Source organism: Zeus faber, assembly GCF_960531495.2.
Source record: "Zeus faber genome assembly, chromosome: 11".
Taxonomy (NCBI): domain Eukaryota; kingdom Metazoa; phylum Chordata; class Actinopteri; order Zeiformes; family Zeidae; genus Zeus; species Zeus faber.
In genome coordinates this window covers 30,902,806-30,921,119 of record NC_137205.1, presented here as the reverse complement: position 1 = coordinate 30,921,119, position 18,314 = coordinate 30,902,806, and the positions used below count along the sequence as shown (strand labels likewise).

The 18,314-nt window shown below is 46.5% G+C and overlaps 2 protein-coding genes across 3 annotated transcripts; both read right to left on the bottom strand.

The window, feature by feature from the left end:
* Window positions 1-2,003: 2,003 nt before the first annotated feature.
* On the bottom strand, window positions 2,004-12,364 carry LOC307237506 (uncharacterized protein). Its single transcript, XM_080010228.1, has 5 exons — window positions 12,104-12,364; window positions 9,132-9,274; window positions 5,825-5,973; window positions 5,387-5,414; window positions 2,004-2,600 (listed from the first exon to the last, which is right to left on the bottom strand). The coding sequence occupies exons 1-5, from the start codon at window positions 12,157-12,159 to the stop codon at window positions 2,455-2,457; spliced, it is 522 nt and encodes a 173-aa protein (XP_079866354.1). The 5' UTR covers window positions 12,160-12,364; the 3' UTR covers window positions 2,004-2,454.
* Window positions 12,365-12,988: 624 nt separating this feature from the next.
* Window positions 12,989-18,022, bottom strand: sumo2b (small ubiquitin like modifier 2b). Of its 2 annotated transcripts, XR_013844385.1 has the most exons (5): window positions 17,937-18,022; window positions 15,762-15,893; window positions 13,861-13,932; window positions 13,593-13,744; window positions 12,989-13,273 (listed from the first exon to the last, which is right to left on the bottom strand). XR_013844385.1 is itself a non-coding variant. In XM_080009087.1 (4 exons), the coding sequence occupies exons 1-4, from the start codon at window positions 17,955-17,957 to the stop codon at window positions 13,682-13,684; spliced, it is 288 nt and encodes a 95-aa protein (XP_079865213.1). In that variant the 5' UTR covers window positions 17,958-18,022; the 3' UTR covers window positions 12,989-13,681. The 2 variants fall into 2 exon arrangements, 1 of the variants encoding a protein (XP_079865213.1); XM_080009087.1 differs by having other exon boundaries at window positions 12,989-13,744.
* Window positions 18,023-18,314: the final 292 nt, after the last annotated feature.

Sequence of the window (18,314 nt, the reverse complement as noted above, 5' to 3'; positions counted from 1 at the left end):
TATTTTTTTCTCTTCTACACAGTTACCCTTTACTACGTTCTGAACAGTCAGATTTTTTTTTTTAAATCAAACTGCTCATCAATCATTCTTTATCTCCACATCCTTGTGAATTATTATTGTTTTCTAAATGACAATCAGGATCATCATCATCTGCAAAAAATAAAGGCTCCAGCAGAACTTTATGAAGTATTACAGGCTCCGTTATGTGGTGACAGGTACTTTTACTTTTAATACATGAAGCACATCCAAGTATTTGGTATTACAGTAGTGTAGGTCTGAGTACTTCTACCACCACTAGCTACACATATGGAATACAACAGGAATGCAGGACATTTGGGGGAAAAAAAATTTGCCAATGAGGAATTTGGGCTGCATGAAAGGTTTGAGTTAAAAAAATGTAATAATAAAAATAACGAAGTAAAATTTTCAAAAACATCATTCAGATGCCCCCGGCGCCTGGAGTCCCTCCTTGCTGTCTTATTTGTTTCCAGTGGGGGAGTTTCAGGCACAGAGAGGATTTTAAATCAATGAAGAGCAGCTTTATCTTTGTTGGACCTCCGCCCCGTGAGGCCCCTGGAGCCTTGGGGGGTCCCCAAAGTAGCCTCTTAAAACAAAGGCGGCACACGGCATGGTCAGCACGGATTTTTAAATCAGGGATTACAGATCCACCTTTAATCTGCACTATAATCGCCAGCGACGGGGGCGAGGGGTGTGTGTGTGTGTGTGTGTGTGTGTGTGTGCGCTTCCGAGGGGAATTTGTGAAACTGCCCCGGTTTTGTGCATAGTGACTGTCTCTGAGATAACCAAGAACCTAGGATAGTCAATTAGTATTAATATGTACAAGTACTATGACGTACAGGGGGTGGGTGGAAGTTTTGTTTTTGACATTTTGAGGGAAAATGTCAAATTGTAATTTTTCAACCAATAAAAATATGGGGGGGCGCTACAAACTAGTAGTGGGGGGGGCGCTACAAACTAGTAGTGGGGGGGGGGCTACAAACTAGTAGTGGGGGGGGGGCTACAAACTAGTAGTGGGGGGGGGGGCTACAAACTAGTAGTGGGGGGGGGGCTACAAACTAGTAGCAACGTTTTAACAACTGCTGATCCAATCCTTAAATTCCAGATGAGCGGTAAATGAATCCTTGTCAGTCAGGGTTTCCCCTCAATAGTTAGAACCTAGTGCTCAATCAGCTGAATAGCCAGGGAGCACTCAAGGCACTAAATCATAATTAATAAAACATAAATAATGTACTTTCCACAGCCATGTCCCACCCTTTGGTATAGAAGATATTTTATTGGGGCCCAGAGGAAAATTGTGGCCCCGACAATAAAATAAGAATAAAAAGTGAGTATTTGTGTGAAAGGAAAAAAAAAAAAAAAAAAAAGAGCAAACATCTGGAATTCTCAATGGGTCGGGGACGCAGCGTCGACTTGGGCCTTCTGAGAATGAACGGGCAGACTGACAAGCGCTCGTGGAAACTATGACCGTTAATTCACCTTCAGATCCCACTCCGCCAAGCGTAAACGCTGGCATCCGGCTCCGCCCGGCGACCTACTTCTGCATTTAATAACGACACTTCAAGTGGATAAACGTGCACGGGTCTGCAGATGGTGTCGGGCTCCTCCACCTGGCCTGCTGCCGTCGCCTCCCCTCCCTCCCCGTTTTGCTTTCTATTTGAAATAAAAAATAAAAAACAAAAAACAATAAAAAAAAAGCTTAATTTCCTCCTCGCAGAAATAAGTTCTAATCTGAGTAGAGCTGGGGGTCGTCACTCCTGGAAGATGAATTTGACACAAGATGGTGATGCCTCAGAATATCTGCTTATTTAATTATTTAGTCTGCTAAATAGACTCATCAATGAACTGTAAAAGGTGCTGATTGATAAAAAATAAAAAAGACTCAACTCCTGTTGAACCATAGCTTCCTGCCCCATGACCTCCCATATAATCAATCTAAAATCAAACAAACCAAAAAAAAAGCAAAAAAAAAAAAAAGCCACAAATTCATATCAATCTTTATTGTACGTAGAAATTCACGCATCATGTTTTTTTTTTTTTTTTTTCATTTTTATTACATTTTTGTCTTTACCATTTACACGGGGGAGTGAGAAGCTAGACGTCATGCCTGATCGGGCGGCGCGAGGCGCTGCGGGACGGGCGGAGATGAGCAGAATGGGAGGATACATAAAGTGCTTTTGTCAACAGTTTTCTTTTTTATATAGAAAAAGGATTAAAACAAAGGGTTTGAGGGCGGACACGGGGGTGGGGGTGGGGGCGGGGGCGGGGGCTCCACAGACGTGACAAGGCGAGTGGGTGTGGACCATGTGAGCGGTGGAGGTGGGGGCGGGAAAAGATCGTGGGTTCTTTTTTGTTTTGTTTTTTTAATTCATCTTTCAAAAAAAAAAAAATAATAAAATAAAAAAGCGCTCGGATGAAAAACAGAGGGTGGTGGATTTAACCCAGGATGAGGCTGGACTTGCCGCCGGGCGGGTTTCTTCGGTTGCCGCCGGGGGTGGTGGAGTTGGCGCCCCCCGAAGGCGCGGAGGGCTGTGGCGCGTCCTTCTCCTGCTGCTCCGCCGCCTCGGCCTCCTCAGGACATTCTGCCCGGAAAGTAAAGAATCAACGTCCGACGTTACGCGACAAGTGACCGCGAGAGAGGCGGGGCCAAAAAAACAAAACCAAAAAAAAAACCAAGATATAAAAGAATCAATTTTTTTATTGAACGTGGCCGTTCTTTACAGATGACTTGATTGCCCTGGTTGACTGAAGTGTGACCACGTAGACAAGTGATTAGTGTTGGGTGAATTATTATTTTTTTGGGGGGGTGATGTGGAGAAAAATGCACTGAACAAACACAGTTGACTGATTCTCGTTGCAGAAAATCAAATTTGTCCGTCCCAACTCCACATCCTGGTTCTCACCCCTCATCAACAGCCATATCAACCACGGCAGATGCTCAAGGTAATCAACTTGGGTTCCTGCTCCTCCTCAAACAGCAGAGCACAAGGAATTCGCTTCAGGATTCAGTCCTTGTTTTCCATACACCGGACACCGCTACGGAGGGCGGCGAGTGACGAACTCAACGGGTTGTTTGAAAACAGGGCGTGGCGCATAGCGTTTCATCGACGCGTGGACGAAAATCAAGTAAAGCAGCTGGGGAGATGCTCCGCAAAGCAAGGTTTCCTTGATTCACTTCTTGCGCTGCCACTTTTACACATTCTATTTAACTTGATGAATTTGATGTGTCCTTCCACGTCTCTTTTGCTTTTGTCTTAGTGCTTTTCATGTTTCATGCAAAGCACTTTGAATGGCCTCGTTGAAATGTGCCATGTTAATAAACTTGCCTCGTGGCACCCATAAAGCCGAAAAACACAACAATTAAGGATAATGTCGATACTACATCGATAACGACATGAATAATTAATAAGGAGTTTAAATAATTTAGAAGAGAGGAAATGAAACGGAGCTAAAGTGGATGCATTTGCTGCCGAGTCGGTGTAATGACCCGGTAACGGCAGAACATTTCTGGTTAGTGGGTTTGAAGTTGGCGTCAACAGAGTAAGCCAGAGCAGCGTGGACGACGGGGTCACATAGTGAGGTAATTATATTTTGACACGAGAGCAGATATTTTCTGGGACTTTTATCGTAATATTGTGATAAAGATGGATCCTGTCTTCCAGGCTGCACTACGGTAAAGTAATACAGTTTTCTGAACTTCAGAGGGAGGGAGGGAGGGTCTCCGCCGCTCAGAGCTGTTTGGGATTTATTATTGATTATTTGAAATGTTCTTTGTGCAAAAGTGTTCTCGTGTCGCATGTAAAAAAAAAAAAAAAAAAAAACGAACGACTGATGTTTGTTATAAACCACACAGACAAAGATTTAGATTCATTTGGTTTCCTTAGTTTCTTACTTGCATGGAAGACAAAAAACATAAACCCCACTCAGGGAACTGGAGTTGGTTATTTCTCCTCGAGACAGCAAGGTTTTAAAGTTGTCCTTTGTTTCCTCCTTGTAGGAAGCAAACCTTTAAAAACACAATCAGGCTAAGGGGCGTCCCGTTCTTAAAATAACCTGTGCGTCCCTGCTGTACCCCGCACGTCTGCCCGTTGCTATGGGACGTCGTTCATGTTTTTGAGTCAATACTTTACTTGTAGATAATCGATCCTGCAATTGTGGAACGAGGAGACGGCGTTTCCACATTCCGCGACGTTCTATGCTGCACCTTCCCCAGAGAAGCCTCAAAGCCTCCTTCAGACTGTGCTAGTGGTCATAATATCCACATCATGATGATTTCTCAATTATTTGCGTATAAATATCTTATGAGAGCACTGATAGACACGCCCAAAATATCAACAAAGGGTACATTATCCCTCTGGCCATCCCTAAAATCGGAGAACACCTTCCCAACCCTTCAGTGTTTTGGGGAGCAGAGACACTGACATCCTATGAGGCTGCTTTAAAAAAAACAAAACAAACCACAGCAGGAGCCCCTAACTGTAGCAGTGAAAGGACAGCGATGTCATCCTACATTACGGCCTCACTTAGAATTTAATCATTTTATGATTCTACATCTTTTTTTTTTTTTCCCCCTCCCGACAAAGCAGCAGGATGTGGAGCGCAGCGTTGAGCGCTCCGGTCTCTGGACTTGCTTCATAAACATCTTCCACATTGTGTTGTGAGGGCGGGCATCGAGGAAGAACAGCTGTTCCTCTGCGGCGCATCACGCCACCGTGACGAGGCGGCGACACCGCTCTGTCTTCAAGTTAAATGTGGTGCTTTTACAACTTGGAAAAAATAAAATAAAAATAAAACTAAAAACGCACCACACCGCAGGCTGCATGTGATTCCGCTTCACCCCCACACAGACCTTAAAATGCCGTTTCTATATATTGACATTTTATACATAATGAAAATTGTAGGGTACCATTGACAGGCATTAAAAAAAACAAAAAACATCTCAATGGACAAATTCAGAAATTAAACATTTCTGAAATTAATTTCTGACTATGGTGGTATTGACTTGAATTTGAAAAGGATTGATATTATAATTTCCAAATCGATTCAGAAATCTAAACGTATGAGTATTCTTTTTTTCCCCCCAACCTGGCTCTATAACTGAATGTGGTACATGTATAGTACTATGATGGTGAAAGCCTGCCATTCAAAGAGCCACGCCCCTCTCTCTCTCTCCCTCCCTCCCCCCTCGCCCATAGAGACAAAGCCACTAAGCGGCTATGACCTCATCGTCCAAAACACAGGAAGTGTGGAATTACCTGATTTGCCCGAGGCGACTATGAGGCCGATTGACTGCAGACACTGAGTCATGTAGGTCATGCACTGCTCTGTGTGTGTGTGTGTGGTGATCGAAAAGCTCTGGAATGCTTACCATCGTTCGCTTGCTCTTGGCCGTTCTCCTGCAACAGAAACACTGAACTGAGACCAAGCAATCAAAAGATGGCAGAATGGGCTTCGACAACTAAAGTATCCAACAGCGTATTCTGTGCTTTAACGTGGGTCCGTATACACCGTCCCGCCAGGGCCCGACCCGGTCCCAGTGGGACTCCATACATCCCAACAAAGCAGCAGAGTTTCTTTCAAAACAGGGCTGGGTGACATATCGTCTTGTCCTGCACTTGAAAAGCTGCCGGTGTGGATCCCACGCTACTTGTTTAGAGAAAGAAACTTGCTCAGAGTTGAGTTTGCAAACCCAAATGCATCACAGATTGACATGCAGCGAAGAACGATAAAAGGTGACATCACCAGGACCTATGACCCCCCCCCCCCCCCGGTTGTCTGCTCTTTGTTTGGGAAAGGGCAGCGCTACCTCTCGTCTCTGGCCCCAGACCAGCGCCGCTCCGGAGTTGTGGATGGTTGTCAGCTCGGGCTCCGGGTTCTTAGGGAAGAGGAGAGGCTGCTGGCATCGCCTCAGGGGGGCAGAGGGCTCCCCACATAGGGTGCCCTGGGGAGCCCCAGCTGGGGGAAGGAAGGAAGGAAGGAAGGAAGGAAGGAAGGAAAGAAAGAAAAGAAACAAACAAAAGAGAGAAAAATAAAGATTTAAAACAGGCCTCTACACCAGTCAGTAGAAATTCAGACCAGATCGTTTCTCTCCAGCCCTCGGCAGTCGAGGCCATTTTACGAGTTTCTCTTTCACTGGTTTACAGGAAACAAGGGAGCGCTTTGAGTGACGAATCCTTTGTCAGGATTCTGAACCACGGAGTCATGGTCGACATCGTCCAAAATATTTACCCCTCTGGCCGCAAGGGCACCAAACCAATTCCAAACCATGATGCCACCACGGGCGCTCCCTTTGAGACTCATCCTCTCAGACTTGGCAAAACTTCAAACCTATCCTGAGGGAATTTGAATGAATTAATAGGAGATAAAAATCTATGTTAAAAAAAAAAATCAGCAAAATAATTAAATAAAAAATTCGGAAAAAAAAAAAAAAAAAAAAAAAAAAAAAAAAAAAAAAAAAAAAAAAAAATATATATATCACCCAAATCCGATTGCCTGCTTCTCCCAGACTGCAACACTGCGAGACCCGGAAAACGCCATGGAACACTTCCAGAGCGTCTGCTCCGATGCCAAAACTCACAAAACCCCCACATCACCCACATTCTCCTGGAGTAGACACAGCATTAAACCCCCAGTGCTTGGCCCGCTGCAGGGAAGCCGTCTGCAGCGACAGAAAAGGCAATATAAGGCAACAGCTGTAGTGCAGAGGGCCGGGGAGGGGACAGACTGTCAATGTCACGGGGGAAACAAAAGGCAGCTGAAGAAGCGTAGGAGTCGCCATTTTGGCTGGTGGATGTGCGCTTGTTAACCGACTGGAGTGAATCAGCATTGTTGAGGAGTGCATGAATCAACAAGAGCTCCTTTTATCACTGTGGCTCCATTTTATCTAGTCCAATCAATTCCTCTGGCCAATGAGAGCGAGATGGTGAACAAACTCGATTGAAGAGCTCGACCACAATGCGTTACGCAACCGTCTCAACAACACGCGGCCGACAGTATAATCTATAGGTCTGTCGGCTCCGTGATAAGCTAAATAATATTAATCCAAATATTATGCCAAGTCTGTCACGGCGTAGCCAAAAGGCCTGCGCTTACATAACCAAAAGATTTGGGGGCTTGAGCAGCTATAGAAGGGCTGCTTCTGCCCTGGTTATTACAGAGCGCTCCTTGTGCGGCGAGGGGCCCGCGGCACTCGAACAAACCCGCAGCACAGTCATCTGCAGGCCTCCAGGTCTCAACAGACAACCTGCCAAACACAGGGGCTGAGAGGCGCCATGCAGGACTGCGCCCGTGGCCGAGCACGGCATCACGTCAGCACATTCCAGCAGCCAAACTGCATCACCACAGCAATGGAAGATATCTGCATGTTGCTACGCTCCGCCGTGCAGTGAGAGGGCGTGTGATGTGGGGTCGTTGTGGTCTCGTCGACGAGCCAAAGTACAGACACTAATCCATGAGATGGTCTGCGCTGTCTTTGTTTCACTACATGTCCCAGAATTCCATTTGAAACTGCAACCCTCGCCTTCGCTCCAAGACAGACGACCGAATGAGTTGATGTTTTTGTCTGGGTCACTTGAGGTGGTGGAGATGTTTGGTTTCCTCCGAGGCTGCTGGCCTTTTTTGTGAATGCTCATCAATAACGACAGTGTACTGAGCAAAACCAGCGTGCCGGATCTTTGCATTCTTGCCGCGAACGGCAGACTCAGACGCTACAAACAAAGGAAAAGCAATATAAAGGAGCACATGCATAACAAGATTACATTGAACTGCTGTTCTTAAAAACTGAAGGCTAAAAAAAATACAAATAAAGTATAAATTATACGATTGTTCAACAGAACTAAAGAATTTTATGGATTACCACTTTAAGCCATTGTGTGCACACAGGCTTGCCATTCTATAGCGATCTCCACAAGCGGTTGGAGCCAAAGTAACCAGACCTGTCAGGCTACATTGGGAGTTCATATCGGGGCCAGACTGATGACAGAAGCGCCAATAAAACCTGCTTTTGTGATTAAGAGTATTCCATCTAAAAGCCTGAAGTTTCCTTGTCCAGCTGGATCCGCCGAACTGGAACTACAGTAGGATGTGTGGCCCGAACTTGACCCAGACCGGAGTGAGACAATGCGGGCAGGAAACATGTCCTCCCGCGACGGCTGTGAACGGTTAAAGTCCGCGACCACAGTAAAGATTTAATGGTGAATTCTGCATTCTTCACGCCAGGATGACCCCATTCTGGGAAAGAGCTTCTCACAAAGTTCCTAACGTGAATTTCTGTTCCCTGGTCTGTGGGTCGGTTCGATGCCATTCCACCGGGAGCGGATAAGCACACTTTCCATTTTCCTCTTAGAGCACTTCATAAATCAGTGGCCCTAACCAAACATTGATTGCACACACAAAGCGGCGCAGGTGCTGCATTCAGAGGAAAGAATGATGTTTGGCTAAAGAGAGGCTCATTTTCATGGCAACAAAGAAGGCAGACCTTGTACGTGAGGATACATTAATCGCGCGCACACACACACACACACACACACACACACACACACACACACACACACACACACACACACACACACACACACACACACACACACACACACACACACACACACACACACACACACACACACACACACACACACACACACACCTTGGCAATCTAGTCATCCTCAGGTCCTGGAATCCCCCAGCGTCGCCTCCCCTACTGAGGCCCAGATAACACTCTCTGTGTGTCTTTAATACAAGGGCGTAGGATTTTCACATGATGGCTGGCGCTGTGGCTAATGTGATCCCACATTAAGTCAAGTGACACATTCTTTAACTGTCCCCATTTCTTTACAAGGAGACACACCATTTCTAACTTAATAAAACCATATCTTGCTTCAGAAACACCCTTATGACACCAGTTACTGTACATGTCTTATTGCTACCTTTGAGCTAGCTTTGACTAATTTAATTTACAAATCACCAAAATTGTATTATGTTTCTCAGTCTGCTGCCCCTTACACAAAAAACTCTTCTAGAGTCAACGATTAATTCAATGTTCTGCTCATTAGTGTTTTGTCATTATAAAATCAAAAAGATAAATCGATCCATAAATAATGAATGGGGCTGGTTACTGGGTGGGTTGTTCCTCCGATGGGCATGGGGGTCGTCCGGCTCAGCAAAGATGCTGGAGGCCATCTTGTTCTTGCGCGGGGTTGAGTCTTCATCGTCCGCGCCAAACGAGATGTTGGAGGCCCCGCCTGGTGGCCGCAGCACCCTGGTGGATGACAAACACAGGGTTGTGAGATCAAGTCGACCGACATCACATAAACCACCCCCCTCCCCCCGGTGAACCAAAGACACCGGTCACTCTGGTGAGCAACTGCCCACTTAAAATAATGGATTAAAAACAAAAGAAGGCTCCATGAAACCTTCTCCATAACCCCTCTTACACAAACAGCAACGTCTCTGTTGGTTAAGCCCCGGCTGTCAGGCTGATGCTTACATACAGCTGACTTCACTTGCCAGAACACACACTCTCTCTCTCTCTCTCTCTCTCTCTCTCTCTCTGCTGATACAGGTCACCTAATAATGAAGACCTTCAAATCACTAGCACGCTTGAGCCCGCACCGAAGCACTGTAAACAGGGCGCTTCCTACAGACATTTCTGCCAAAGAGGGCTAACCAAAAAGGGACGGCACAATGAGTAGGGCATCCCGTCCCCACCCTCTGATAAGCAGCCATCAGGGTGGATGACCAGAGAAAGCCGGGGCCTCGCCCATAGCCTTCATATCTATAAACCCAGGGGTGACAAGCGAATTTCAGATGGTGAGCCGGATCAGTCAACTGTGTGGGCTGGATTAAAAATAATAAAATAAATTTCTCCTCCTCACGTTTCCTTACATGTCAAGTCAGAGGGAATTTTGAGCAAATATTAGAAATATCAAAACAATAAAGTTGGATTGAAATTAATCATCTACAGAAATTGTCATATTCCAACAGTCTTTTCCCCCCTTTCTAAAGTGGCCGTGTATTGTAGAACCTACTAACGACTTAAATAGTTGTAATGAAAAGCTATCTGCATTTATTTACAAAATAAGAAGCTATTTTACATAACTTCAGTTTTGGGTCCTCAATTTAGACCTTGAAGGATCATTCGTTGCATAATTATTTTAAATAATTTAGACACTTCGATTTTTGGTCACGCATAAAATACAATTGTACATCCCAATAATTTTTAGGACAATTAATCAGCAAGTTAAAATTCAATGACCATGACAGACACATTTCAACAACCCCCCCCCCCCAACACACTTATTGTTTTCTGATTGGACCCCGGGCCTTTTGTTTGACACCCCTAAACCCTCCGTTCCCCCACAAAGTGGCCGGAGCCGCCAGCTGACGCTCTGAGCAGCTGTCCGCGGGCCAGGCGGTGGCACCAGGCATCCAAGCCCCAATTTTAGCACCGCACTGCCAGACAGTACAGGGGCCGTGCGTTATTTCCCTCCACGGTCGACTTGTGTGCGCACACTCACGCTGCTGACACTTGGCGTACGGCAATAATGTAATCTAATACCCAAGAATAATAATAAAAGCCAATAATACCCCAAAGCAGAGCTCGCCTCCAGGCCAGAGGGGATGAGCTCATGCTTTCCGCACGGAATGCGACGAGGAAAAAGGCTCCAGACCCCACCCTACAACCAAACTGCAAGATATTAATTTGGACGACACGGTTAACCGGTTTAATTGAATCAAACGGGCGTAGTGAAGCCAGGTGGAGTCGGGTCAGACATAATCCGAGCTCCACATGCTCGGCCACCCCGGGGGCGGAGGAGGATTTGATGGACCCGGCGAAGATTTTGGTTGCTGTTTTTTTTTTTTTTTTTTTTTAATTCATCTGGAGATGGACTGCTGCTGTGCGGGCCCTGCAGTGGAACCGAGCGGAGCCCAGCTAAAAGGGGCTTTGGATGGTCAAGTAAAGCCAAGGACTAAAGCAAAGATTTAGCAGATTATCTCCAAGTCAGAGCCGCTGCCGCCGCCCACCACACCCCAGCCCACCCCGGCCAGGCAAGCCCCATCATCCCAACGCCGCAGGAGGATCCACGGCGAAGGTCTCAATGATGTCGCTTTGCAGCGCTTGGATCTCCAAAAAGTGTTTTTTCCCCTCCCCTTTCCTCCCCGATCTCCAAATGCGATGACCAACATATTAGTCATCTTTGTTTTTACTGTGAAGGGACATCCGTGCACCACCTTTTAGTGGGTGGGACTGGGTGGAGGATGACTCCTCACAGTCCAATTAAAAAGGCCCCTCCACGTGTAAAAAACAAAAAAAGGGAATAATATTGATAAAACAAATGTATTAACCATCTTGGTCTCATGTAGAAATGATCTACATGAGACAAGCCTAAGAGATAAAAAAAACCAAAACACAGTCCAGCCTTTTTAACTGACTTTCATAGACTTGGATGATGAGAAATACAGAAGATAATGGGAAACGCAGACTCCAAACGTCTGGAATCGTTCCTGGTTGCTGCTGGAATGTTCGATATTCTGTGCGGGACCAGCTGAAGGGGAGACCCGGGGGTTTTGTGAGCAAACGGAAATAAAAACAAACCAAACAAAAAAAAATCCTGATAAAAACACGACAAACGAATAAAAACAAACGAGCCCTTTATGCGTGTTTTTCCACTCGCTGCCGGGGGAAGGATCCAAGTCGGGCCTTGGTAAGCGGCGGATTCCAGAAACACCCGTAAAAGGAAAACGCCCAAGATAACGACAGCGGCAAAAATATTAAAGTAATATAATAAATGTGACGGTTTGTCGGTTCCCTAACAACAGAGCGAAGCAGAAGGCCGGGCCGGTGGGCCTTCACCCGCGGCCGGGGCTTGGCTGCACGGCACTCGGTACGCCAGTCCTACGCGACTAATTAGCTCAATTGTGATTAAATCCCCCCGTTCTGGCTCCACACGATAATAATAATAATAATAAGGTTTAAAAACAAACTAACAAACAAAAAACAGCCCCGAGAAGAGGGGCGTCGGACCGCAGAGAGCCGCGTCCGCACCGCGGTCTTTTGTTTGTTCCGAGGCCGTTCCCGGTCCGTTACCTGGAGCTGCTCTTGGAGCCCGGGTCCATTCCTTGGTAGGTCGTGGTCGTCGTCATCTTCGCGCTGTCACACGCAGCCTTCGGGAGCTCCCCGCCGGTCGATTTCTACGCCGAAGTACGTGGAGAAGAGGCGGAGAAGGAAGAAGAGGAGGAGGGGGCGGCGGCGGCGGAGGAAAGAGAGCCCGGTTCGCGCGGTGCTTTCCGCAGAGATGGAGGGGGGGGAAGCGGACGGAGGCTCCACCCGACGCCGGAGTAACGCGCAGGGAAACGGGAGCGGGGGAGGCGGCGCTCGGCGTAATGTGGCGGCCCACTCCGAGGCCCCGCCCCCCGCCCGCGCCGATTGGACGGGGGGGGGGGGTTCCCGTGGCAACCGGGCCCAGGTCCCGCCCGCTCGGGCGTCCCGGCCCGCTCTGATTGGACGGGATCACCGGGGCGGGGCGACGCGATTGGTGGAAGGGCTCGCCAGTTAAACGTCAAGGATCAGAGCGCAGACGACGCCCGTCGCCGCTCCTCCCTCCCTCTCTCCCCCCGACGCATCGTTGGTGTCAAGATGCTTTATTCGTCTCCGTCCGTCAACTCCGCGTATGGAGGTGTACGTCGCTCCCCCCTCCACCCCTTCTTTTTGGACACGCGCTGCTCCACCTACTTCTGCTGCTCTAGCACCTCGACCCCGCCCCCTGGGAATCAACCAAGCGGTACCTGATCTCGCTGAGCCCACGTGACTCCCATGTTGGAGCTTCATTGGGATGTTTGTAGATGTTACTAAATTATGTCAATGTTGTCGCGTATCTGTTTTAATACGGATGTTGATCCCCATAAATATTCATCATCATCATCATCAACAACGTCCCAACGCCATTATCAATAACCCCAGAGAGCCACATCATCAGATAGAAACACAATAGCTTTATTTCAACAAACATCTCATTAGACCAGAGACTCTTATTTGGAATCCAAGTTCTCTCCAGGCTTCCCAGATGTTACGCTTGGCCTAGTGTGTATGTCACATGTTGACATGTTTCTTTCTCTGTATATCCACTACTTTATTTAAAAAAAAAAAAAAGAAAAATCATATAAAACAACAACCCAGTCCCACTCCTTGAACGGCTTTGATCTGACGCATGTTCAGAAGACAGCCTCCTCCGGCACGTTTCCATGACGATGGTTAAGCCTAGACGGAAGTCCAACATTCACTTAATGATGTCATTGTAGTTAGTTATCACACTTTGAACAGGCCCGACAGTCCTCCAAAACACGCCTTTCAATTTGAGACCAGGACCCGCGACACTTGCCATGATGCGGCGACGGGAATAAAAATAAAAACCTTAACTCAGAGACTTCTTTATGTACAAAAAGTGAAGGTAACGAGGGCAAGATTAAAACCTAACTCTATACAACAGCAGTAATGTGTAGTCGAGGACGCACACGTCTTCTGCATGGCATTGTTCTGAGACAGAAGAGTGAGTTGCAATGAAACAGTCGGGGTGTACCGGGAGCCGAGGGAGCCAGGGGAGCCGGGTGGAGTGGGGCGGGGTGGGGTGGGGTGGAGCAGAGTGAAGAGCGGGGGAGGGGGGGGGGATTAATGGAGACCTCCAGTTTGTTGCTGGAATACGTCAATTGTATCTTCATCTTCCATTTCCAACTGTTGAGAGGAAAACAAATATTTGTAAACAGAGACAGGCACTGAGGTCAATCCAGGATCGTTGCCTCATCATTTTTTACTCAGTTTTATGTTTGCGCCATCAGGCCGCGACTCACTTGTGCAGGTGTGTCCGTCTCATTTATTGGCTGCCCATCAAATCGGAACCGGATTTGCCTGATTGACAGTCCCTGGGAAGACAGAGACAAAACACTGGCTTTAACAGCAGACCAGGACGCAACTCAAGAAGCTGCTCCGCATTCCAACACCGTGTTGCCCCCGGCACGTTGCCAGGAGGGGGCGGGCAACGTTTACGGCCAAACCTCAGAGGTACCAGGGGTTTTGAGAGACACCCTGCGTGTTAGGGGAAGAGAAGCACAGCCAGACTCAGCCCCGGCCAGCAGAGACACAAGCTCATCCCGTCACCTATCCAGAAAGAAAAGCCCCCCCCCCACCACTAATAACAAAAGAGGGTTCACGTGTGCTTCATTAATCAATATTAATCAATATTAATCAATATGCTGTTTGATTTAACAACACATGTTACAAGTCATTCAGGTCTCATTAAAGCTGATTACAGACGAGTTTTAAGTTTAGGATTGAGCCGTTTGGAAGCGCTCTTAGCTTCAAATATGCAGCAGAACCAATGTCTGTTTTGCCACGCTAGCAGGCCAAGGTTTGAGATAACTGGTGTGGTGGAGGGAGCGTGGTACTTTCCACCCTCGCAAAGACTGGAAAACATATTACCCTCCTTTAAAGAAGCATGGCAGCATTTTCTCTTTCGTCGTTATTTTTTCCGTTAAAAATGAGCAGCCAAACAATTGAAGCTGTAAATTAAAGTTTGCCCCCTCCCCAACAGCTCAATCTTTAAACTTAAATATTATAAGTTTCAATCGAGTTCACAGTGACAATTATAGACTCACATTCTTATCTTTAAAACAACCTAATGATTAAATGATTAAAATAATAAAAAAAGAGAGCTTAAGGTTCTCGAGTAGCACCAAAGTTAACAGGCATCGGGATAAATGATGCCAAGGACTAAACAGGATGAATTCTTTGAGGACAAGTATTAAAGGAATCCTCAGTTGTACTGCTTTGTCGGTTAAAAGGTTTTTTTAACACTACGTAAAAGAATAGAAATCTCCCGCCTTTCACATTGGACAGGGAGGATTCAACTTTGTATTGTAAGTTCTTCACCATCGCAGAGGCAACATTAAGACCGACATACAGCCCAAGCACAAGTTAAAATGTATATATTAAATTCAAACTTAAGTCCACGGGGGATAAGGAACACTATTAAATTACAAAATAAGTACCAAGTTCACTGCTACTTACAACACCCAAACCTCATATTTATTGGAACTCTGACTAGTGGAGATTACCATTCATCTCTCTAAATAGTGGGACATTTTTAGGAAAGGAGGCCTTTAAGAGTAAATGAGCATGTGAAAGGGGAAAAATATTCTGCATACCCCCCGGTGTTCTAATTTCTAAGTGTGGTCTAATTATGTAATCAAAAGTCGCTTTTACTAAACTGTGTGGAATGAAAGACAGAACATGCAGCCAGTCTGTATGAAGTAGTAACCCCCGGAGAATTTGCAGGCCTAAAAATCTGGTGCGTCAGGTAATATAGATAGATGGAGTGACGGGATTTCACATATAGTGATAAAATCAGTTCGCATTTAATGTCCTACCCATTGCTCCAAAATGATAAAAACAGAAACATGATGCAAAGGTATTTGTTAAAACAGTCAATGAAAGCCCTTATGAAGAAAAGCACATCAACACTGTTTATTCCCATCACTCAGAGCATAAATATGACAATTACATTGGAAATGATCAGGTACATATGAGAAAATGCTCCTAAGAACCCACTGCCCCTGTATGTGGCCTTAACTATAGTCATAGCATTTATCATTGAGTTGGCAAAGTATTGGCCAATAAAATTCACTCCTCATTAGACAAACACTCTAACAACTTAGTGAGATGGCGGGAGCAGGCTAATTACTGCAGTGCATACCTGTCTTTCGCAGTAGGCCTTCATTAGTTTGCTGAGGGGCGTGTGCCTTTTGATCTTAAACTGCACGACGGAGCCATCCTGACCGGCCACCTTCAGGTTTATATGCTCATTGTTTTCCGTTTTTACTCCTTCCTGAAAGAGGGGCGGGGGGCGGGGGGAGGGTTTAACACAGAAAGAGACGGGTCATAAAGGATTCACTTCAGAGGTTACTGAAGTCAACATGAAAACTCTAAAGTAGGTAGTAAACAAACAAAGACTTCACAAAAGAGAACTTCTGGCATGCAACCACGGCGTATTTGGAGCGGTGGCAGACGAGAGAAAGTCGGTGACTGATATCGAGACCTATTGCGGACACAGGGAAGTTGGAGAACGACATCTTGAAGACAGGGGGAAGTCATTGAGTGGTGTACCAACCAGCTGCAGACAGGGGGCGGCCTGTGAACCGTTTGGCAAACCATTGAATGGTTCACTCTGGGGACTAGAACACAGCTCCACATATGAACTCAAAACACTATGTTTTTGTTTATCTTTCCGCTTGAAAATTTCTGTTTCCTCCATTCCACCCATGAGTGTGTTAACATCTTAAGAACTAGGGAAAAACCAGCCTGATACAAGGATAAAATATGGCATTTTATCAGAGAAAATCCCCCATACAAAAATATTATACAAACAGACATACATATCGAAGATCAAAGAGAGACTTGTTTTTCTTTTGGCACAAAAGCATGTTAGGCATCTCTTAGATAAAACGTATTATATGTCAATTTTGCTATTTTAATGACCCTAAATTATTGGCCCAAGCCTTTGCTGTTCAGTGGAACTTTTGTACCGAATTGGGACACTGTATCGACCAAGACCTAAAGTACACAATGATGAACCTGTACTCATGCACTTTATTATAACCACTACACTGCCACTGCATGGGACAGTGATATATACGCATTTGTGTTCAAATACCCACGTAAATGAACCACTATATGCTTGTCAAAAGTAATTGTTATAATTAAATAAGAGGAGGATTAAAGATAAAAGAGTCATGCTCTTGTTCACAGAGTAAAACTTGGCCTGCCAATTTAATACTGTCTGGAAAGAGTTAGTTGACAATTAATGATCATAGAAATAATTGTGATAACGATTTGTCTTCTTTGTTCGTTTTAGGGAAACAAATCTATTTTATAAATGTCCCCTTATTGCAGAACACCCGGTTGTTGACATTGAACATCAGCGCATAAAAATAAATATTCAGAATCAGGGTTTATTGGCCAAACATGCTTTAACAGATGTAAGAAATTTGACTCCGGTTTCAGTTACTCACACTGTACTTATATGTGGGGTTGTGAGGCCCTTTGAGATTGTATTGCGATTAACGGCTACACAACTAAACTTGACTTACATTCAACAATCAACAAAGAGTCGGTTCATGTCTACAGTAGCCTACAATAAATAGTGGAGCTATCATGCACAGCAGTAAGGGGAATAAAGTGCATTTGTTAAATACTGTATAAGTATACTAAATATACTATATAAGAAGTGTTGAATAGTTTACTGCACCAAGGACATGGCTGTGGGCGTGCACGTTTACAGTTTGACTGACAGTTGGTTTTGCCTCAACCCACAGGACGGACATCTCTTGAATCTTAGTTATTGCGACGTTTCGAACATTGGCGTCAAACACCCCCCCCCCTGAATTCAGACGGAAACACGTGACGGAGGAATCTGGCGGTCGATCCCTGCAAAGTCATTTTGGGGATTTCGGCTGAAGTGGCTGCGAGAAGAGGCTGATGGCAGCTTTCATACACAGCAGCTTCCCGGACTGATGCTGCGAGGGAGGGAGCGCACACACACACAATTTAGAGTTGCAATGTATATAAAAAATATAGAAAGTGTGTGTGTGTATCTATATATATATATGTGATATATATATATGTGTGTGTGATTTAACTGCGTAAAGACGGAACACCGCTTTCTACAATCAAACAGTGCGATCTGCGCGCCTCCGGCTGCGCGTTCACAATCCTTCCGGTGTGGCCAAGCAGCGGTGGCTTCTCGTTCGCTCCCAACTTGCACCGGACGGAATTAAAACACAACCCCCCCACACCGCTCACCGACGACGCGGAGGGGGGGCGGGGGCGGGGGCGACGCGCAGGGACGCCGCCGCGGCCCCGGGGAACTCACCTTTGGTTTCTCGTCGGCCATGGCGACTCTTTTTTGCGCTCCTCTACGCCGCGACACAAAGAACCCGGGTGCGCGCACGTACTCGCTTATCCCTTAAATCGCCCGGGCGACGTGCGCGACCACGTGGCGATGCGCGTCCACCGCATCGACCCCCGATTGGCTCGCCGCGGTCGCGTGGCCGGGGGCGCGGGCGGGGTCGTGCGCGTGCGCGTCAAAGAAGGGCTGAGCGGCGCGTGCACGCGCATGCCGGCTGCGCGCGTCCCCCCGCTCGCGCTGGCCCCGCGACATTTCGGTCGAATGTTTGGATTTTCGCGGCGCGCAGGACACGCGGGCCCCTGCCGGTGAACCGGCGGCCTCCTGCCGGTGAACCGGCGGGCC

What these genes read in the sequence shown, in the direction of transcription:
- LOC307237506 (XM_080010228.1), bottom strand. Translation starts at nt 12,159, where the DNA reads ATGACGACGACCACGACCTACCAAGGAATGGACCCGGGCTCCAAGAGC. An exon ending in GGCTCCAAGAGCAGCTCCAG is followed by an intron (nt 9,275 to 12,103) that starts GTAACGGACCGG and finishes GTCATCCACCAG; the next exon opens with GGTGCTGCGGCCACCAGGCG. An exon ending in CCAAGAGCAAGCGAACGATG is followed by an intron (nt 2,601 to 5,386) that starts GTAAGCATTCCA and finishes CTTTCCGGGCAG; the next exon opens with AATGTCCTGAGGAGGCCGAG.
- sumo2b (XM_080009087.1), bottom strand. Translation starts at nt 17,957, where the DNA reads ATGGCCGACGAGAAACCAAAG. An exon ending in TGGCCGACGAGAAACCAAAG is followed by an intron (nt 15,894 to 17,936) that starts GTGAGTTCCCCG and finishes CCCCTCTTTCAG; the next exon opens with GAAGGAGTAAAAACGGAAAA. An exon ending in AGGCCTACTGCGAAAGACAG is followed by an intron (nt 13,933 to 15,761) that starts GTATGCACTGCA and finishes CTGTCTTCCCAG; the next exon opens with GGACTGTCAATCAGGCAAAT.